The 23,121-nt window shown below is 40.8% G+C and overlaps 1 protein-coding gene across 1 annotated transcript; it reads left to right on the top strand.

Annotated features, from left to right (window-relative positions):
- Positions 1 to 1,151: 1,151 nt before the first annotated feature.
- Positions 1,152 to 17,299, top strand: LOC100136607 (V-type ATPase B subunit; the record flags this gene model as incomplete). The annotated part of the gene is given in 13 exon segments (NM_001124597.1): positions 1,152 to 1,207; positions 1,690 to 1,788; positions 1,872 to 1,965; positions 2,534 to 2,611; positions 3,306 to 3,445; positions 5,894 to 5,995; positions 6,804 to 6,901; positions 7,074 to 7,197; positions 12,041 to 12,191; positions 12,869 to 12,951; positions 13,171 to 13,275; positions 14,770 to 14,899; positions 16,431 to 17,299. Coding segments are annotated over 13 exon segments (1,403 nt in total), but the record flags the coding sequence as incomplete, so codon positions are not given.
- Positions 17,300 to 23,121: the final 5,822 nt, after the last annotated feature.

Genomic DNA, 23,121 nt, shown 5'->3' with positions numbered 1-23,121 from the left:
CACTAGAATAAGTGTTTATGACTCGTATTGATGCCACAGACTGTTTTCAAAACGAGAAGTTTATTTTTAGGGGCAGTCGCTCTTTAATCATAGCCTCCTGGCCCGCCTCCATCTATTCCCCCATCTGCATATTTTCCCTTGACCGTGATGGCTTGGGCTCCTTAATACCCAGTGTGGTGAGTTTGGGTAGTTAAAAGTCCTATTTCAGATGAAAAGATTCAGCAAACATAATTTTTTATTATTATTGGGTGTTCTGTAAAAAAAATGCATGATCGCCTAGTTTGCACTGCCTTGCATGGCAAAGAGATGGTTTTGATGAGGAGAGCAGGTGTTTGTGTTTTGGAAGCAGGAAATAAACAAAAGAGAACCAAAGCGGCCCACCCGTGCTGTAGTAGAAAGTCTGTTATCTACCATACCATGTGTGTTTGGGAGGGCTTTGATCACTGGTGTGGTGTTGGGCTCCTGGCCCGCCCTTAGGGGAGGGATGTGGCCCTTCACGTGGTAAGTGTTCTAATATGTGTATTTACAAAGGGGTTAGGATCCCGGAACCAAGTAAACACGAGGGCTGAATTCTCCTTGATACATCTAAAACTGATGTTATGGAGTTGGGTAGAATACATTTTAAAGATTGAGTATTAGGCTAATCATTTAATTGTTTTATTGCACAGACAAAAGAGATGGTGGGAGCCAAAAAAACTAACATACTAGCCAAATCTGAGACACTGGGGTGAATCTTTAAGTACAGGGAATGAATGATGAATTGTGCTTAGGCAGGCCTAACTTAGAATTATACAAAATTCACAGTAATTAAGTAACATTCACCTCTACGTGTCTGGCGTATTGTTTAATAAATTGTAAACTTTGGCCTGTGTAAATTCTATTTTATCCCATATGTTCAAAGTGCATCATGTTTTTCTTGACATTTGGCCATGAAATGCATGAAAGGCATTTAAACCCCTTTACAAAAGTTTAGTTTTTAATTTTCCCCCTATACTGATGGTCATTGTTTTGATCAACTACTTGTAAAACATTTAAAAATATATATTTTTAATATATGATGGATAAAAAAAAACATATATATAAACATATATATGTATGTATGTTTATTTATTTAAAACATATATATTATTGACTGTTATTCTCTATTTCAGCATATTCTACTGTGTCTGGAGTGAATGGCCCCCTGGTGATTCTGGATAATGTGAAGGTGACTAAAGATTTAAAATTACTTTTCTATGAGGGCTCAGACACAGCAATAGCATTTCCTGAACGAGTACTTAGCATCCTGACCCATGCTAGGTCCACGTTCGGTGCGATGTGTGCAAGCACATTTTTTGTCGCTGATCATTTAGAACAAATCACAATTTCTCAATGCTCGCATCATTTGAATTTTGAAAGGGAATAGAACTTTTGGCCATAGACTTGCGTGAAACTTGCAGTTTTCGTTAAGGGGGGTGGAGACTGCAAATCACATTTGTATCTTTCCCCCCTCCGCCCCCAGAACTTATTAGAGCATGTGATGCAATTATGCAAGATTTTTGTTCTGTGGTTCTGGCTTGCTTAGTGACATTGATAGTCTTATTTTCTGCAGGGTTAACCTAATTGCTGGCCATGTATGTTTCCTGTTTTGAAAGACCGAAATAAACATGCTTGTTAAATGGAGTTTTCCAACCTTTTTTAATGTGGCAGTTTCCCAGGTATGCAGAGATTGTGCACCTGACTTTACCTGATGGCACCAGGAGGAGTGGCCAGGTGCTGGAGGTGATTGGCACCAAGGCTGTCGTACAGGTGAGTCCCTCGCAACACACACACACACACACACACACACACACCACAAACGACTGAAAGATACCGTTTAATGTCATTTTCAGGTGTTTGAGGGGACATCTGGTATTGATGCCAAGAAGACGGCCTGTGAGTTCACCGGTGACATCCTGCGCACACCTGTGTCTGAGGACATGCTGGGTAAGATGAGCCTTTCACGATGAGCGGAGTGGCATCCGGTGGGCGCTAGGCAGGAGGAAGCATGAAATCCACCACTGATTAAGACTAATGTTTTCATCACTCTGTATAACTGTTTCCACCTACCCTCTTTCTCACACAGAAGAAAATACCATGCAGGCTTTACTCTCTTGGTGTGCTAAATACCATTGTTCTGTTCCATTTTTACCTCGCCTCTGTTAATGCCTCAATTTGAGTCCTGCATTGAGTATTCTCCGTGAGCAAATTAGGGGAACAAAACATTGAAGAGAATCTTTGAGGCTTGTATGACTTTTTATAAATCTCCTAGTCATACCACCTCAGTGGGACTCAAGGTTAGGTGTATTTGAATAGTTGAGTGAACCATCTGTTGCTAGTATAATTCAATAATGGGCCTAAATTAATTGGAAATATAAAATGCAGCATCTCTACCATTGTCTGAAACCTGAATTAACTGCTCATATTCTGTAACGAATCAGAGGCAGAGATTATTATGTGGATGGCAATCCATGCAATATGAAATTAAACTAATAGAGAATGTCTTTCATTTCAGGACGTGTTTTCAATGGCTCAGGCAAGCCCATTGACCGTGGCCCCACTGTGCTGGCTGAAGACTATCTGGACATCATGGGTAGGACGGAGCTATGATTCAGTTCATTCAGGAAGCGAAAGATATTCTTAGATAACCTTGTCTGTGTTGAAATGCAATTGGCCCTGATGTGCAGAAATAGAAACATGGTACCTGGACAATGTTCTTAGTATACTGAGCTTTCACCGGATCAATCCCATCTTTACTCTGCTAGTGGACTTAGATGTGAAGCTAACATTAGCTTGTATAGTGTGAGTTCAGTCTTTAGTTGTATCTCACTGCTACAAGGCCAAACACTGTATTTATATTGACTGTTGATCCCATCCCTGAATCCCTTTCACGTCTAGCTTGCCATTGTGTATGCATGGCATCCCAATGAATAGATGACTTGAAGAGGGTCATGAGTCTTCCATCTTAAGGGCAATAAGGTCTTTGACCCTGACCTCTGGTCTGACCATTTATTCCATCTCGGGACCATGTATGGATGTATAACCTTTTGGCGGATTTCATGTATCTCCTTCAAGTGTACTTACTTCATTTTATTTGCTAAACCATAGTTTATGCTACGTATGTGTGCAACTGCACATACAGTGTAAATGGCTGAATTGAAACTATTATAAGGCCAACTCATTTATATCCCAAATTTGACTACTACCTGGGCAATACCTGGGTTGAAAGTGGCTAACTCTCTGGTATGTGTTTCTGAACCTCTGCTGTGACCGCTGCCCTGTCCCAGGCCAGCCCATCAACCCTCAGTGCCGTATCTACCCTGAAGAGATGATCCAGACCGGTATCTCTGCCATTGATGGGATGAACAGCATCGCCCGAGGTCAGAAGATTCCCATCTTCTCTGCAGCCGGCCTGCCCCACAACGAGGTACGATGTAGACGCTTGCTCTGCGAAGGCTAGGACACCCAAACGCATACGCTATATATGCCTTAGGCTGCATTTTGCCATATTATAGCCTCAGTCAATAGCATTGGAGATGGGTTCTCTAACATTACCGATGGACTAATCTGATCTGAAACCTGAGGCAGTCTATTCTGTTAGACACCTCAGCGATTTGTAATATCGCATTTTACTGATTGTGGAGGGCATTTTCTTATTTCACAGAGAGCTTCGCCCTGTCTATCGTCACACACCGCATTCCAGAAATCCACACACATCTACTAATTTTACTCACTTCATATGTCTTGTAGTGTTTGTACAATCACGCACCTGTCACATTGGATAGTCTGTATCAGAGACACTGTTAACTAGATGCTTGTTCCCCATTTCATTTTAGGCTCATGTATTAACAGCCTATTTAGTTCCAATGGTTTGAACACATTGCATTAACCCTACTAAAGAGAGAACCTGAAGGTAGCGTATAACGTTATTATACGGCACTGCTATTAGTTGCCAACCTGCCTCTAAACATGAGTCAGATCCATGTCTCTGTGTGTCAGTGTGTTAGTTATGGGCACATGGCAGCCATCTGGACTTCACTTCCTGTCTCACCGCCTAAAATATAGGACGGACCAACCAAACCTCCCACAGTTCCACTGGTGTCATATAGTATTTAATTTGGATTTGGAGAACAGAGTTGAAAATATTTGCTTATCGCAGACAGTCATTTAAAATTGGATTCATTAGAAAAGTTTACTTTTTGTGGAAAAGTGCCACAGTTAACTTACTTGGCGTGAACGCAAGCGAAAAGGACATTCGTCAACTCTTTGAGGACAGTCGAACTTGGTAAAAGTGCTTATTTATTGTTGAAAGTAAAACCAACATGTTTTTGTCAGGGTTTTACCTTTGACTGAACTTGGAATGGGGTGAAAAATAATCTCTTGTCTTTGCCAGCTTGACTGTTGTTCATCTGACTCAATTTTGGGAGTTATGGCACATCATAGGTGCAAGGTTTTTTAATTTTTTTAAATGTTTATCTTTATTTAACTAGGCAAGTCAGTTAAGAACAAATTCTTATTTTCAATGATGGCCTAGGAACAGTGGGTTAACTGCCTGTTCAGGGGCAGAACGACAGATTTGTTTGTACCTTGTCAGCTCGGGGGTTTGAACTTGCAACTTTCCGGTTACTAGTCCAACGCTCTACCCACTAGGCTACCCTGCCCCAAGGTGCTGGGCAGTGTTAAGGAAGTCCGAATCATTCTCCATTCCAACATGTTACAAGCCTCATTTTGTGTTAGTTTCCACCAGTCTCCATGAGCACTTGAAATCTCAGGGAAAAGATAAGAAATATCAGTGCTAAAGGACTAACCCAAAAAGTCCGGACCACCGAGCTATTGCACAATGACTTTGAAAACAAGGTTATGAGTTTCAATAGTTCATGTACACAGTCTTAAACACGTTTAAGAGTATACTGCATCGTTTCATGAGTTCATATTGTCATATCAGACCGTGTCCATGGTTTCCCATGACTGAAGGGAGGCTATTTTCTGATGCCTTGGGGAGAGAGCGTGGTGGCCGCCGAGGCCTCCTGGTTGAACTGGTAAACGAATTAAACTAATAAGACAATGGTGGCGAGAGGAGATTAGGCGATCGTGTGAATAGTGCTGATTTAATGTAGGATTGGTAGCCCAGCCATGAGGTCGTTAACGCTTGAGGTGGCTGTCCTCTCACCAGTCATCTCTGTTTGTAAACAGCCTCATTATGACCTTATGACCGTCCGGGCACACTGCCAAACTAAAACATGCACGATCAAATTTCACCGGAGGGGGAGCCTCAATCAAATGCATAGAATCCCGCTGAAGCAACAGAATAACAGTGATTTTGGGCAGTGTAAATAAATGAAGATAATCTGGTCGCTTGATTAGCAACTTTGTTTTGGAAGTGAATAAAATAATCAAAAGAGGGTGGTTGAATCCCACTGTAGAATCCTACTGTAGTAAAAACAGTGAACAGCCTTGTCTGACTAATGGTGCTGGTTGACTTCTCGTGTCACTGGAATGGTATAAAATGCTTCTCGTTTCATTAAACAGATGTCATGGGGTCATTTGTGCCGCGGATCTCAATGGGCCAGGTGTCTCAGCTCAGGGTGCACTGAGAGGCCAACCTTGATTTAACAGACAGCAACCATTACATTAAGTGATAAGCGTGAAATTCCTCCCCTCTTACATTCCTAATCACTGAGTTTTTATCCAACTATGCACCTCCGACACAAGCATAGTTGGGCACACACGCATGCCGACACACACAGAAGACTCCAGTAACTAGCTGGCTGGATGGGGCGCTCGCTGATGTTCAAACATTTGAATAGACTGGCTGTTTTATCAACGTCAATGTTTCAAGACCTCGTCATTTTTAATCCTGTGTTTTGGTTCTCAGATTGCTGCCCAGATTTGTCGTCAGGCTGGCCTGGTGAAGAAATCCAAGGATGTGATGGACTACAGCGACGATAACTTTGCCATCGTCTTTGCCGCCATGGGGGTGAGCTGAGCGGCACCAGATAGACAATAAAAAAAAAAAAATCTTGTTCTTGTCTGTTTTTTCCTCTAGTGTGTGGCTAATTCTTCCTCTTAACCCCAACGTGACACTGCCCCAGCTCCATTTTTCACTCTCATTCACCAGGTGACTTAGCGTTTTAAGTCCCCTTTTACGTCTGCTCCTTTGAGCAGGTTCTGGCCACGGCGACAGGTTGTTATTCAGCAGTCTTGAACACATTCAGCCGGCCAGTATCAAGTTCTCTCTAGTTCAGCTGCTCTGGTCATGACTATTTAACACCGGGTGGGGAATCTTCTGTGACCTGTGACAGAGATGTTAGTGACCCCCACCTCTGCTCCTCTGGGCCCCCTTATCCTCTCCCTGCTGATGGCTAATTCACACACCATTGAGGGCCTTGTAACATAAGCACAAACTCTGTAACAGGGTAGTGGAAATGCAATGCATAGGGGCAGACTGGTGTGAAAAGCGATTAGGACATTTTGAAGCATATGTAAAGGACAGCGTATTAACACTTAACCCTGTTTTCACATATCAGAACATATTAAGTTACCTTGAGTTGAAAACTGCTGAACCAGTAAGCTGCAGCATAATTTGCACTACATTGCCCTCTGTATAGTATTTGGGAAGAATTTACCCTAATTTGTTGTGATATTTGAAAACAGGAGCTCCTTTTTCTGATATGCATTTTTTCATTCTCTGCCATTGGGTGACTAATATATTCCTGCTTTTGTTGAAGAATGTTCAAGGCCTTCTACTATCAACTTGGTGTGTAATCTCAAACCTGTCTTTTCAGGTGAACATGGAAACTGCTCGCTTCTTCAAGTCCGACTTTGAGGAGAATGGATCCATGGACAATGTTTGCCTGTTCTTGAACCTAGCCAACGACCCCACGTGAGTTCATTTGCATAAGCTCGGTGCAAAATCAGTAATGCACTAGCTCCCTCCTATAATAAATAATCTATGGAATCATGGATTCACGGCAATAAAGTGTCTGTATAATATTGCTACCTTTTTTATTATGTTAATTAAAATTGAATTCCTTCCTTGTTCTTTCCTTTCTCAGTATTGAGCGCATTATCACCCCTCGCCTTGCTCTGACCTCAGCTGAGTACCTGGCCTACCAGTGTGAGAAGCATGTCCTGGTCATCCTGACTGACATGAGCTCATACGCCGAAGCTCTGAGAGAGGTGGGCAACCAAACTAACTCAATGAGGTCTGCTGTTTACTCCTGGGAGAAAAAAATGACCCGTACTTTATTTTTTGTGACGTGTCAGACTTGCACGATAATTCTGTCAAAGAGCCTTAACTCTCAAACTTCTGAATATGGGTAGCAAATTCAATATGTCGGTTAAAGTTTGGTCAGTACAGGCTACATGGTTGTGATATTGAAAACCTCCACAAATCAAATCACAATTTATTGGTCGCATACACATATTTAGCAGATGTTATTGGTCGCATACACATATTTAGCAGATGTTATTGGTCACATACACATATTTAGCAGATGTTATTGGTCACATACACATATTTAGCAGATGTTATTGGTCACATACACATATTTAGCAGATATTATTGGTCACATACACATATTTAACAGATGTTATTGGTCACATACACATATTTAGCAGATGTTATTGGTCACATACACATATTTAGCAGATGTTATTGGTCGCATACACATATTTAGCAGATGTTATTGGTCACATACACATATTTAGCAGATGTTATTGGTCACATACACATATTTAGCAGATGTTATTGGTCACATACACATATTTAGCAGATGTTATTGGTCACATACACATATTTAGCAGATGTTATTGGTCACATACACATATTTAGCAGATGTTATTGGTCACATACACATATTTAGCAGATGTTATTGGTCACATACACATATTTAGCAGATGTTATTGGTCACATACACATATTTAGCAGATGTTATTGGTCACATACACATATTTAGCAGATGTTATTGGTCACATACACATATTTAGCAGATGTTATTGGTCACATACACATATTTAGCAGATGTTATTGGTCACATACACATATTTAGCAGATGTTATTGGTCACATACACATATTTAGCAGATGTTATTGCAAGTGTAGTGAAATGCTTGTGTTCCTAGCTCCAACAGTGCATTAATATCCAACAATACACGCATCTGAAAGTAAAAGAATGGAATAAAGAAATACAGAGATGTTAGGGTGTGTGTGTGTGTGCACAGTGCATTTGGAAAGTATTCAGAGCTCTTGACTCTTTCCACAATTTGTTACGTTAGTCTCATTTTAAAATGGATCGGGAAAAAAAATTGCCTCATCAATTTACACACAATACCCCATAATGATATAGCGAAAACAGGTTTTTAGAAATGTTTGCTAATTTAATAAAAATAAAAACTGAAATACCTTATTTACAATCGTTAAGAATCCAACCACCCAAGCCATGGACTGTTCTCTCTGCTTCTGCACGGCAGGCAGTTCCTGTGCATCAACTCTGGCTCCAACAGACTCTTGAACAGCTTCTATCCCCAAGCAATAAGACTGATAAATAGCTACACAGACTATCATAGGTAACCTTGTATCCTCATTGACTTATTTATTTTTGTCTCTATTCACACACACATTCACCCCATCATCATCTGCTCACTCACATAACATCTGTCGTGGAAATTCTCACACAGGGACACTCAAAGTCAATCTTAAATAAATCATCCTTTATTTGTCAGCGCGCTGGAGAGTTTCCAACCAACTAAATGCAGCATAGTACACATGTTAATCGGGAGCTCTGTCTGTGGGCAGTCCCAGCAGTTGTCTTATATATGGCTATGCACAGACAAGTTAGATTTGCATGATTTAGCATAATTAATTAATCATTACCGTTTTGTTTCATTCATGTGACCGACCAATACTGGTTCATAACATGTGACAGACCAATACCTCACGAGACCTCTTCTCTCGAAGCTGAGACCTTGAAACTGAGATCTTTCGTTTGTACTCAAAACAAGGTCTGGTTGTACTGACAAATTGCAGCTACTGATAGTGAGGATTTGTACAGTCAGCCACTTGCATGAACACAGACATTGGTTTATAGAACAGCACATGAATAGAACACAGAAATTAGTTATAAGAAAAGCACAAACAGAAAGAATTCCATTACACATCCACATACGTTACCTTCAGAAAGTATTCAGACCCCTTGACGTTTTCCACATTTTGTTACATTACAGTCTTATTCTTAAATGGATTAAATTAATTTTAAAAAACAGAACAATCGACACAATACCCAATAATGACAAAGCGAAAACAAATACCTTATTTACATAAGTATTCAGACCCTTTGCTATGAGACTCATAATCGAGCTCAGGTGCATCCTGTTTCCATTGATCATCCTTGATGTTTCTACAACTTAATTGGAGTCCACCTGTGGTAAATTCAATTGATTGGACATGATTTGAAAAGGCACACACCTGTTTATATAAGGTCCCACAGTTGACAGTGAATGTCAGAGCAAAAACCAAGCCATGAAGTCGAAGGAATTGTCTGCGAGTGAAAGCGAGTGAAATGGGCAGTGAGGTGTTTTCTCATGTGTGTCTGGAAGTAGCTAGCTACTAAGCTAGCCAACTTTAGCCAGTTAGCTTGGGTGCTTGGTTGGGACAACGCGTGCATTGGCAGACAATTTGCAGAAGGACGAGCAGACTATTCCCCATTGTTTATCATTGCAATTTTGACGATCATCTAGCTTAAAAGGTTTGAGAGGGTTTATCTAATGTTTCTTTGTTAGATTTTTGCTCATATTGCTCTGACTAGCATTAGTTGGTCATCTTGTTGTTGAAGTGCATATAGGGAGAGATGGTCTACCTTTTTATGGTTGTTTGATCGGTAGGACTGTAAAATTCCCAAATGAAAGAGGACTCTTGTGGTATTTAGCTACGTATTTGCAGAAATCCATTCAAGTGTGTTTGGTGGCTTTTGACAAATGATTCTAAGCATTCTAATGATCTAAAGTCACACTGTTGCAATTGCATGTAAACAAAGTCCAATTCAAAGTGAATGATTGCAGGCCCTTGTGGAAAACTGCTTATTTGCATATAGGACTACTGTACCGCTGATTGGCTATGGCGCACTAGTCTGCATAGACTCCGGTCCTCGATGAGACCGGTGTGCTTTTATTAGGTTTGATTAACTGCAGTGTCTTAATGGTCCAAACGCATGACACTTTCCCACTCTATATTGCTATAGAATTTTCACAAATGCCTTAGTATACGTAATTCCTAAACATTCTAACTACTTGTGAAAATGCCAATGTCTAAAGTGTAATTCTTCCTGGGAGTGTACAGTTGAAGTTGGAAGTTTAAATACACCTTAGCCAAATACATTTAAACTCAGTTTTTCACAATTCCTGACATTTAATCCTAGTATAAATTCCCTGTCTTAGGTAAGTTAGGATCACCACTTCATTTTAAGAATGTGAAATGTCAGAATAATAGTAGAGAGAATTATTTATTTCAGCTTTTATTTTTTCCATCAATTTCCCAGTGGGTCAGAAGTTTACATACACTCAATTAGTATTTGGTAGAATTGCCTTTAATTTGTTTAACTTGAGTCAAACATTTCAGGTAGTCTTCCACAAGCTTCCCACAATAATTTAGGTGAATTTTGGACCCTTCCTCCTGACAGTGCTGGTGTAACTGAGTCAGGTTTGTAGGCCTCTTTGCTCACACACGCTTTTTCAGTTCTGCCCACAAATTTTCTATAGGATTGCAGTCAGGGCTTTGTGATGGCCACTCCAATACTTTGACTTTGTTGTCCTTAAGCCATTTTGTCACAACTTTGGAAGTATGCTTGGGGTCATTGTCCATTTGGAAGATCCATTTGCGACCAAGCTTTAACTTCCTGACTGATGTCTTGAGATGTTGCTTCAATAAATCCACATAATTTTCCTTGCCTCTGATGATGCCATCTATTTTGTGAAGCGCATCAACCCCTCTTGCAGCAAAGCACCCCCACAACATGATGCTGCCACCCCCGTGCTTCACGGTTGGGATGGTGTTCTTCGGCTTGCAAGCCTCCCCCCTTTTCCTCAAAACATAACGATGGTCATTATGGCCAAACAGTTATATTTTTGTTCCAACAGACCAGAGGACATTTCTCGAAAAAGTACGATCTTTGGCCTCATGTGCAGTTGCAAACCGTAGTCTGGCTTTTTTTATGGCGGTTTTGGAGCAGTGGCTTCTTCCTTGCTGAGTGGCCTTTCAGGTTATGTCAATATAGGACTCATTTTACTGTGGATATAGATACTTTTGTACGAGTTTCCTCAAACATTTTCACAAGGTACTTTGCTGTTGTTCTGGGATTGATTTGCACTTTTCGCACCAAAGTACGTTCATCTCTAGGGGACAAAACGCATCTCCTTCCTGAGCAGTATGACAGCTGCGTGGTCCCATGGTGTTTATACTTGCGTAAGAGGCACTGAATTTGAAAGTAGGCCTTGAAATACATCCACAGGTACACCTCCAAATGACTCAAATAATGTAAATTTGCCTATCTGAAGCTTCTAAAGCCATGACATAATTTTCTGGAATTTTCCAAGCTGTTTAAAGGCACACTCAAATTAGTGTATGTAAACTTCTGACCCACTGGAATTGTGATACAGTGAATTATAAGTGAAAAAATCTGTCTGTAAACAATTGTTGGGAAAAATACTTGTCATGCACAAAGTAGATGTCCTGACCGACTTGCCAAAACTATGGTTTGTTAACAAGAAATTTGTGGAGTGATTGAAAAACAAGTTTTAATGACTCCAACCTAAGTATGTGAACTCATGACTTCAACTGTATATGAACAGATTTGAATAAGAATTCATGTTGCTAAAATGCCGTCCATTCCACTTTAAATCCCAATGCACACAATACATTCATTAACTCAATCACATGCTCTAACAATGAAATGTTCAGTAGTTTGTGTTCAGGGTTCCTATTACCTGGTTCCACCTATGGCTCACTTCTTTGTCCCATGTCTCCCCAGGTGTCTGCTGCCAGAGAGGAGGTCCCTGGTCGTCGTGGTTTCCCCGGTTACATGTACACTGATCTGGCCACCATCTACGAGCGTGCTGGGAGAGTGGAGGGCAGGAACGGCTCCATCACTCAGATCCCCATCCTCACCATGCCCAACGATGGTGAGACATGCCGGTTTTTCTCAGAGAAAAACAACCAATATTTATTTAGGAAATAATGTATTTATATAATGTATTATTTTTATTTATTTACTTGTCACATTAGCAATATTGGCCCAGCGTTGTCCCGGTTTGGCCGGTGTAGGCCGTCAATGTAACTGGCTTAGTTAAATAAAGGTTAAATAAAAAATGTTTTGTTTATTCTCCGGTTTTGTCTCCGAAGAGCTGCGTTCTTTCTTTTTTTTTGACAGGGAACAAATTGTTGCTTGCCGTTACTATAGTAACCTCTTGATGGGCCTTCAATCTGTATTTGAATGGGAGTCCCCCCACTTTTAACGTCAAAGAGAATTTGAGCGAGCATATTTTTGAGCACTATCCTCCCAAGATGTGGATCAAAACACTCATTGTCCTTAAACTGGGAAATGCTGTAAACTTTACATTGGATCTGCATTTCAGTAGCTATAGGCATTCTACTCTTAAATTGTAGACATTTTAGTGTAAGTGTATGCCTGGTTCATTGACATTTATTTTGGGAACAGTGATTTACGAGCGTGCTCAGTGCATGCTTTATCAAACATACGCTCGCTTTACTGTGCATTCAAAGGCCACTTGATTTATCGTGACTTGAACCCTGGATATTATCTCTTGATGTTGACCTCCATGTTAACTGTGTTTTCCAGATATCACCCACCCCATTCCTGATCTCACAGGGTACATCACTGAGGGACAGGTCTATGTGGACAGACAGCTGCACAACAGACAGGTACAGACATACTCACTGATGATAGACATGTATTCACATTCTCACTAATATGGCTCAAACCCACCCTTTGTACCTGACTATTGAGGAGTCTATCTTGAGAACTATAGTTCTCTCTCCTGACAATTGTCCAATTGTTGCCCAATGATCATTTGTTTACTACTACTTTGTTGAACATTGAATTGACTATTATTATTCTATTATTTCATGCTTTCCTTTCAGATTTACCCACCCATCAATGTGCTGCCCTCTCTGTCTCGATTGATGAAGTCTGCCATCGGTGAAGGAATGACCCGTAAAGACCATGCTGATGTCTCCAATCAGTTGGTAGTTGTCAAGATCTTCTATAACGAAGCCTAATTTCTAATGAACTACAATACACATTAAGCATTTGTCGCATACAGCACCTTTAATTCACTGACCTCCCAACATGCTTCTCTCTCAATGGCTCACATCAACACCATCATCCCAGAAACCCTAGACCCACTCCAGTTGGCATACAGCCCCAACAGATCCACAGATGACGCAATCTCTATTCCACTCAACACTGCCCTTTCCTACCTGGACAAAAGGAACACCTACATGAGAATGATATTCATTGACTACAGCTTAGCATTCAACACCATAGTGCCCTCAAAGCTCATCACCAAGCAAAGGACCTTGGGACTAAACACCTCCCTCTGCAACTGGATCCTGAACTTCCTGATGGGCCACCCCCAGGTGGTAAGGGTAAGCAGCAACACATCTGCCATGCTGATCCTCAACACGGGGGGCCCTCAGGGGTGTGTGCTTAGTCCCCTCCTGTACCCCCTGTTCACCCATGACTGTGTGGCCAAGCACAACTCCAACACCACTATTAAGTTTGCCGACGACACAACACAACAGTGGTAGGCCTGATCAGAGACCTGGCAACAACCTCTCCCTCAACGTGACCAAGACAAAGGAGATGATGGTGGACTACAGGAAAAGGAGGGCCAAGCACGCCCCTATTCTCATCGACGGGGCTGTAGTGGAGCAGGTTGAGAGCTTCAAGTTCCTTGGTGTCCACATCACCAAGAAACTATCATGGTCCAAACACACCAAGACAGTCGTGATGAGTGCACGGCAACACCTATTCCCCTCAGGAGACTGAAAAGATTTGGCATGGGTCATCAGATCCTCAAAGTTCTACAGCTGCACCATCGAGAGCATGGTTGCATCACCGCCTGGTATGGCAACTGCTTGGCCTCCGATCACAAGGCGCTACAGAGGGTAGTGCGTACGGCCCAGTACAGCACTGGGGCTAAGCTTCCTGCCATCCAGGACCTCTATACCAGGCGGTGTCAGAGGAAGGCCCTAAAAATTGTCCGACTCAAGCCACCCTAGTCGCCATAGACTGTTCTCTCTGCTACAGCACGGCAAGAGCTACTGGAACGCCAAGTCTAGGTCCAAGAGGCTTCTTAACAGCTTTTCTCCTAAGCCATAAGACTCCTGAACATCTAGTCAAATGGCTACCCAGACTATTTGCATTGACTCTGTTATGATCTATGCATAGTCACTTTACCCTTACCTACATGTACATATTACCTCGACTAACCTGTACCCCCGCACGTTGACTCTGTACCGGTACCCCCTGTATATAGCCTCGTTATTGTTATTTTGTTTTTGTGTATTTCAGTTTATTTAGTAAATATATTTCTTAACTGCATTGTTGGTTAAGGGCTTGTTAGTAAGCATTTCACGTAAGGTCTGTTGTATTTGGCTTATGTGACAAATAGAATTTGATTTGATTTGAATCTCCATGTCTTGATCTACCTCTTCCCATGCCTTTGTCCACCTCAGTATGCCTGCTATGCCATTGGTAAGGACGTGCAGGCCATGAAGGCCGTGGTAGGAGAGGAGGCCCTCACCTCCGATGATCTGCTCTACCTGGAGTTCCTGCAGAAGTTTGAGAAGAACTTCATCGCTCAGGGTGAGACAGATGAGACTCAACTTATGACCGTAGCACCACAACCAGAGAGCATGCCTAGTAAAAATGTAGTTGTATGGCATAATTTAAATCAAAAGGTGAAAACGGTGGCATGGCATTCTCCCGGGGTCCAGTATTTGGTAACAGAATGAATGGGTGTTTTTCACACCGTTAAGTGAGAGGCATTATGCTTGGCCAGGTCATTGACAGACTTGTTCAGAGATCTTGTCTGGAGATTTTATTTACATGTTGCATTAGATATTATACATTTGCCACCATGGCTTCTCCTGTATCTTATGTTTGTCTTACCTTTATTCCACAAATTCCTTTAAAGCATTGACTGATCATGTGTTGCCTGAGGTCTTTGACCTTATTACCCCAAAATTCTGCCTTGATTTTGCCCAATGACTGAAAAATATTGTAGTATTATCGGATTAATAATATTTTGTTTGCATGTTGAATCACACTTCAGCTATTTAAGGTTTGTTAGATGTTTCTTAATAAACCATTTTGTTTTGCATGTCATTAATTGCCGATATTATCATAAAATGTTGCATCGCTGGGTTTTGAAATATATTTGACTGAGATCTGCCACCTCTTGGCTCCTAGCAAAGGACCTATGAATGCTGCATGCTGTTTATTCTTCTTTCCTTCAGGTCTTTGTTAGTAAAGGTACATTTTCAATGCCTTCGGGCATGATCATTTATATCAGCAGAGGGAAACAAAAACCAATGGCAAACTTCATGTCAGCTATATAGATGTATTTTTTTCACTCAGCACCTTGGTGACATTCATAATGTGTGCATGTCGTCAAAGCATTATGCCAAACCTATTCTCACACTTGGCCTTGGATTGATGAGATTGCTAAAGGAAGGATTTGTGAGCAAATCTATCCAGCTTAGTGTATAGTGAGCCTGAATTCCTTTTTTTAACATGAGTCAAAGCCTAATGCGATCCATTAAAATGAGAATGTCATTAGTATTGAGTCTACTGACGTGAATTGAAACCTCAAATGGAAAACCTCGCTCCATAGTAGTAATATGAAATGCAAGTATCATGTCAGACTTTTGCGTCTTCTCTCTCAGCTGAAACAGACAAATGGGTCCGTCTTTTAGGCGAAAAACAAGTGCCTGCCGTTCAGTCTTGTCCTTCAGATAATGAGATTACAAAGCAGGGATTGCACAATTGTAGGCTATGTTTCACAGGGACCTAATGCTTGTAATCCTGTTGTGACACGATATGATTATTGACTTAATATCTAGCCTATAAATGATCTCTTTCCGACAGCGTAAGCTGTGATGTATTGTTGGGGGGGGGGGGCATTTAAGACATGTTAAGCTCGATGACCTGACGTTGACCATGGAACCCACAAGTGTTCTGAAAAATATCACTGAATCACTGGGGAATATTGTTGTATTCATACTCTTAAATAAAACCTCTGAGTAAAATACTAAATTTGCAATTGGTCATCACATGGAATATTGTCAAATGTCATAGCATTCAATATCTAAAACGATGTAACCTCACCCCTCAGGCCCTTACGACAACAGGACTGTGTATGAGACCCTGGACATTGGCTGGCAGCTGCTCCGAATCTTTCCCAAAGAAATGCTGAAGCGGATTCCCCAGAGCACCCTGGCTGAGTTCTACCCCAGGGAGTCTGCAGCTCGTCACTGAGCTCCCCTCAACTCAGAGATCAGAGCAGTAATCTCAGCTCCCTCTGTAATGTATTGTACTGTATCTGTGTCCAGAGTCCCGTATGGATTGTGTCTGATTATCTCCTTTTATTTAGAGATTTAAGCTTACCCTTAAATCAAAAAATGATCCTGTTATTTATTGGGATATGTTACTGTTGGATTTTGTTCATTGAATGTTGTCCCCACCTAAAGTAAATGAAACTTTCCAAGAAGGTAAAACATCCTATACATTTAGATCTCAAAGGAAGTTGTGTGTTCTCTTTCACATTTCAATGGTTTAAATTTGTCCAATATGTTTGTTACTGTCACCCTGAAGATAGCACTTCAATCACTTATTTCAGATGGTGGGGCAATTACTGTCAAATTGTAGGACTTCATCAAACACCCAGGAGGTCTGAAAGTGACATGACATAGTTTAATTTATTACACTGAACCTCATTGGTACTTAAATGTTTACTTGTATAGGCTTCAGGTAAGGGTTTCGATATTGGACAAACTTTTGGGCTACTTGAAATTGATTTATATTGTAGATGTCAAACTTTGTAGACTGTAATTGCTTATTTATTGGCCTCTAATTACTATTGATAGATAATTGTTTACATGGTTTATTATTGCTATATATATGCGCTGTAAAAAGAGTACTAAACATTCCCCTGTTTCGTTGTTAATTCTCTTGTTCGTTTGCCGAAATCATCTCTGTTATGGCTCTTCTGTTTTCCTGTCCATAAATAAATTATGTTAGAACTACGAAGGATATGACATGTTTATAATCCCACCTGACATTGCATACAAAATCAATGTAATTTAAAGGGGCAATCTGCAGCTCAAACAGCCCTGCCACTGATTTGGTAAATAGCTTAGGCATGGGGCTTTAGAAATGTGACCACTGTCAAATTCATAGATGGAGCTATGGTTGCAAGGGCGGGCTGTCCATCCATCATAATGCAATTATAGTCTAAACCATGTTGAGGCTATACGGTGTTTGTTTACACATATGATGGGTTAAGACCAATTAACGAAGCTCATGAGGCATTTATAAGTCATACCTTTCAAGAATCAATGGGTATATATGAATTTAAGAATCCCAAAATGGATATAGCAACAGCAGATTGACCCTTTTAAGGTTGATGGGTCTCGCGCACTTGTAGTAGGGCTTAGTAGTGACTGTCAGCAAAAAAGCCAAATCGAAATCCAAACTCGAGTAATATTTTTTTATTTTAAGTGTCTGAGTCATAGACTGTAATATAGGCCCAAATTAACAAAAACATGCACTTGTATCCTAGATCAGACCTGAGGTTGTAAAATATGACCAAAGGTGAGTCTTGTACATAGGCAGAAAGGAAGAGGCCTAGCAAGAGGGTCCACTCCCATTAAAATCTGTCCACGTGGAAATACAGCTATAAGCAGAACACCTGCCTTGCTGTGTTTTGGACAATGACTCCCATTGCGGAGACGAGACCATCTCAACATTATATACAGTATCTCTGGCACAGGTGTCTCAGGGTATCAATTTCCTGTTGCACGTGCAGTAATGTGTAGCCTACTCACTACTGTAATTTTAGAATTTCTTGCAATAGTGACCCCAGAGGAACTAAATCAAATAAAACTATACTGAACAAAAATATAAACGCAATATGTAAAGTGTTAGTCTAATGTTTCATAGAGCTGAAATAAAAGATCCCCCAAATTTTTGCGCACAAAAAGCCTATCTCAAATTTTGTTCACAAATTTGTTTACATCCCTTTTAGTGAGTATTTCTCATTTGCCAAGATAATCATTCCACCTGACAGGTGTGGCATATCAAGTAGCTGATTAAACAGAATGATCATTACACAGGTGCCCCTTGTGCTGGGGACAATAATAGGCCACTCCAAAATGTCCAGTTTTGTCCCACAACACAATGCCACAGATGTCTCAGGTTTTGAGGGAGCGTGCAATTGGCATGCTGACTACAGCAATGTCCACCAGATCTGTTGCCAGAGAATTTAATGTTAATTTCTTTACCATAAACCAGATCCTACCGGCCTCACAACAGCAGACAGACAACCTGTAACCACGCCAGCCCAGGACCTCAAGCTTCTTAACCTGCTGGATCGTCTGAGACCAGCCACCCGGACAGCTGATGAAACTGGGTTTGCACAACCAAAGAATTTCTCCACAAACTGTCAGAAATCATCTCAGGGATTCTCATCTGCCTGCGTGTGATCTTCACCAGGGTCTTGACCTGACTACAGTTTGATGTTGTAACTGACTTCAGTGGGCAAATATTCACCTTCGATGGATACTGGCACGCTGCTGAAGTCTGCTCTTCACAGATTAATCCCTATTTCAACTCTATGGCATCCAGTGGGTGAGCGGTTTGCTAATGTCAACATTGTGAACAGAGTGCTTTGTGGTCGTGCAGTTATGGTATGTGTAGGCATAATCTACGGACAACAAACACAATTGCATTTTATTGATGGCAATTTGAATGCACAGAGAAACCGTGATTAGATCCTGAGGCATTGTCGTGCCGTTCATCCACCGCCATCAACTCATGTTTCAGCAGGATAATGCATGGCCTCGTTTCAGCAGGATAATGCATGGCCCCATTTCGCAAGGTTCTGTACACCATTCCTGGAAGCTGAAAATGTCCTCGTTTTTCCATGGCCTGCATACTCAGCAGACCCATTGAGCATGTTTGGGATGCTCTGGATTGATGTGTACAACAGCGTGTTCCAGGTCCCACCAATATCCGGCAACTTCGCACAGCCATTGAAGAGGAGTTGGACAACATTCCACATCTTTCAGAACTAACCTGCTCCGTGGTAGGCTAACTCCACTTACCCTGAATGAAATTACTGAGCCTTGCGTTGTGGACCAATGAAATCAGATTCCCTCCATCTTGCAAAGATTGCGTCATCATCCACTTAAATTGAGGAAGGCGACTGGTTAAATATTTTATTAATTATATTGTATATATACACATACATACTAGCTACTACTTTGAAATATTTTTACCCCAACTGAACGTATGATGTCAATGTAGTCTGTCTGAGGTGCCCTCTGAATCACCTATTTGGAACACGGTGAATGCACATTATTCACCCCATTATTCACCCACTCAACCCCAAATTCCAGCTCCTTCTCTCTGGCTGCAGGTACAAACTACCTAAGGTAAAAATAAAAATAGGGCCAAGCATAATTTTATTCCGAATGCAATTCTGCACTTTAACGCTTGTACTTTAACTATGAAATTGCACTTACACAGCCTACTGCTTATTTTATTATTACTTTTTATTATATGTTTTATGAGTGTGAAATCCCAGCAAAAATGAATCACTGCATTCAGAGAGAGGATGAGTTTGGGGGTAGGGTGCTAGCCAACATGATGTGTTAGAGCAGCAGTGTTGAGTAAGCACATGTAACCTGAATGTTGTACCCTAAAGGAAATAGTACTTGAGCTGGTGTGTAGATTGAAATATGACTGCACAGTGCTTCACAGTAGGGTACCTACTAAGCAACCAATGCTGATAATGTTACATGTAAGTCAGAGTTATCCTCAATTTAAAAAATAAATACATTTGAAATACTTCAAGGGTAGAACCCTTTTTGCTTCCAGTTGGAACCCTTTTGGATTCCATGTAGAACCCTCTATCGAAAGGGTTCTACCTGGAACCAAAAGGGTTCTTTCTACCTGCAGCCAAAAAGGGTTATTGAAAGGGTTCTCCTATGGGGACATCTGACGAACCCATAAGTTTCTAGAAAGCAGCTTTTTTTTCTAAGAGCGTATGCATTGTGCCTTAGGACCATCAATGTAGTCTTGACTTTGGATGATATTGCTTTTCTCATTTCACTTTAAAGCCATACGGCAGCGGTTCATATAGAACTTGTTAAGGTTCACATAAGGTTCATTCAAATTGGGAAGATTTATTACATAGCCCATCATCCTCATTACCTCAGCTTCTCTCCCTCTGAATATCTAACTCAGAATGAGTTTAAGTGGAGTCTGATCTTGCATTGACTGGCTCAGTGAAAGTAGGTCACTAATGAAAATGAAAAAGAGATATTGTCAGTGTTTTTTGTTCTCTTTTGTGCTTTTGGTCGTATCGGTGTCGACGGATGCCGGCAGCAAGAGACGAGGCAGTCTTAAAAATGATTGACAAAGATGATTGAGCTAATATTAACACGGCATTCTTACATATCAGACTGATATTGTTTCCCCCCTGGCAACATTTGCATCATATTGGAAACTAGTCCGTGATTGTATAGGAGGGAATGTTGTGACTGTTAACACATTCAGTTCTGTTGTGTAGTGTTTACTGATAGCATTCTCTGCCAACTATGCCAACTATCAACCACACAATCTCTGCTGCTGTGACCTTTGAAACCTGGACTCGCTATGAACTGTGTATGTTTGACGTTTACCTTTGGTAAAAAGCACACCCTAGCACAGTTATTTACTCTTGCTGCCCCTTTTGTCAATGCAAAACGTATTCATCTTTAGTTTAATAGAGAAACATACACTAACTGGATTCTCTTTTGTAGATGTTAGTGTTCAGAATGCAAAATGACACCTAAAGCATCTCTGCCACTTCTCCTTGTGGCTTTTACTTTTCCTTTATTCACATACACATACAAATGGGCTTGAAATACAATGTATTTCTGTGTTATTTTGCAGTTGCAGTTTTTCTTAAAACCAAAAAATGCATCACTCAAGCCAGTGATTTTGATCTCTGGAATTTTAGAAAAATATCGAAGATATTTGAAATAGTTCTTTGTAATCGTTACAGTCGAGGGATTTTTATCTGAATAAATGTGGCCTTTGCTCATACATCCAGTGTTTTCTCCAGTCAAAAAAAAACACATATTGTGTTTGACTTCCACTTTAAGAGGCTGCCTTGCTATGCCAAGCAGCTGCATATTAGGACCTATTACGTGATTTCATAGCTCTTAGAAAATTGCTCCTATTCACGACGAAACACCGGGGCTACAGAGGGAGAGAAAAAAAGCCCCCAACACACAATCATGTCTTTTCAATTGACGATGGCAAGGTTGATGACAACATGACCATTGTACTATAATGATAACACCACAAAGGCATCTGCCCCCTCATCAAGGATTCCGTACGGCTGCAGATACAATTTAATTCACTTCTCTGTCTGCGCTGATACCATTATGCAGCGCGTCGGCACAGGGGTAATCACTGTCTTCCCCGATAGGAGGGAAAAGAGGGGAGAAAAAAAAAGACGGGACTGATGATGGTGAGGCCGAAACTTACAATTAAGACTGCCAAATCTGACGTGTCAGAACCCCTGTCACCCCGCACTTGTACACTTCCAGGCCTGTTTATTTACCATGTCTACCAGAAATTATAATTAACGTATAATTTAGTTCAAGACGTCCTTTTCTGGCGTTGATTGAGTTGGGCATTATGGAATCTGTGAAAGAGAAGAGCAAGAGAGGCTGGGATGAAACTGGCAGCTAAGTGCTGTTGAATGAATGACGTGGAGAGGTTGCAGGAGGAACTTTGATATCGCAGGCACAGACGTTCATCAAGTTTTAATTTAGGTGTCATTGGGAAGGGAACGGCCCGTGTTAACGGCCTTAATTCCTATTTTTCCCCTTCGACCACAATGTTTAATTAGTTAAGTGGCAGTAAGACTCGTTCACTGGGGTTTGTGATTACGCCTGCACATTTTGTCAATGTTTATAGTATTAAGTGTGTCTCTGAATGTTTCTGTTTTTACAACAACTCTAACTGGCTAAAGTGAGATTTTATACTTCAATGTTTTAAAAAGTCTAACATCAGGGTCTAAAAAATGTTCCCTAAATAACTTGAATAATTCATCATAGATTCAATCTCTTGTCCTTTGTTTTCCATCAACAGTTTAGAACCATTCTGGTGATAAGATCTATTATGTTTCTATAATCATTTGCCTTTCTGACCTTGACATTAATTACGTTGTAATAAAATGCACCCATTGTTGCAGGGAGGTTGTTTTCTTTGACCTTTTGTATAGTGGTCTCAAGTAGTCTCAGATGTGTTCAAGTAGTTCCGCTGATGTTGTGGCTTTCACAGAAAGCAGAATAGTTAACACCTCAGTCGCAGTGGTAATATTAGTTCACCTTTTCAATTGAAAAGAGAACATATGTGGTTCACGGCAAAGCTTTGACATGACAGAAAAATGCAAACACACGTACTTATATTGTCAAGTTTGTCAAGTACTTTCTTAGTAAAGTTTGAGATTTCACAGTAAGCGAGCCTACATAAATGCTCGTGTTTCTGCTTGTTTTGTAAAGAGCTCATAAGAAGTGCACAAAGCGTAAAAGTCCTAGTCGTCTCATCCTTCAGCGTTACCTCTGTCCTTGAGATGTAAAGCTATTTGTGAAAGCAACTGAACATGACCAACCAAAGACATGTAAAAAAAAATAAAAAATGGTATCTGTATGATATTCAAGATTGAAACATAAAGAGATGAGTTCCAATAAGGTGAACCTTAGGATCAGACAACATGGCAACATTTGTGTTGTCTACAGTATGCCAAC

This window comes from Oncorhynchus mykiss, chromosome 23 (assembly GCF_057628025.1).
Source record: "Oncorhynchus mykiss isolate SJ-2025 chromosome 23, ASM5762802v1, whole genome shotgun sequence".
Classification (NCBI taxonomy): Eukaryota; Metazoa; Chordata; class Actinopteri; order Salmoniformes; family Salmonidae; genus Oncorhynchus; species Oncorhynchus mykiss.
The sequence above is the reverse complement of the archived record's forward strand: the minus strand, read 5'-3'. Positions and strand labels throughout refer to the sequence as shown.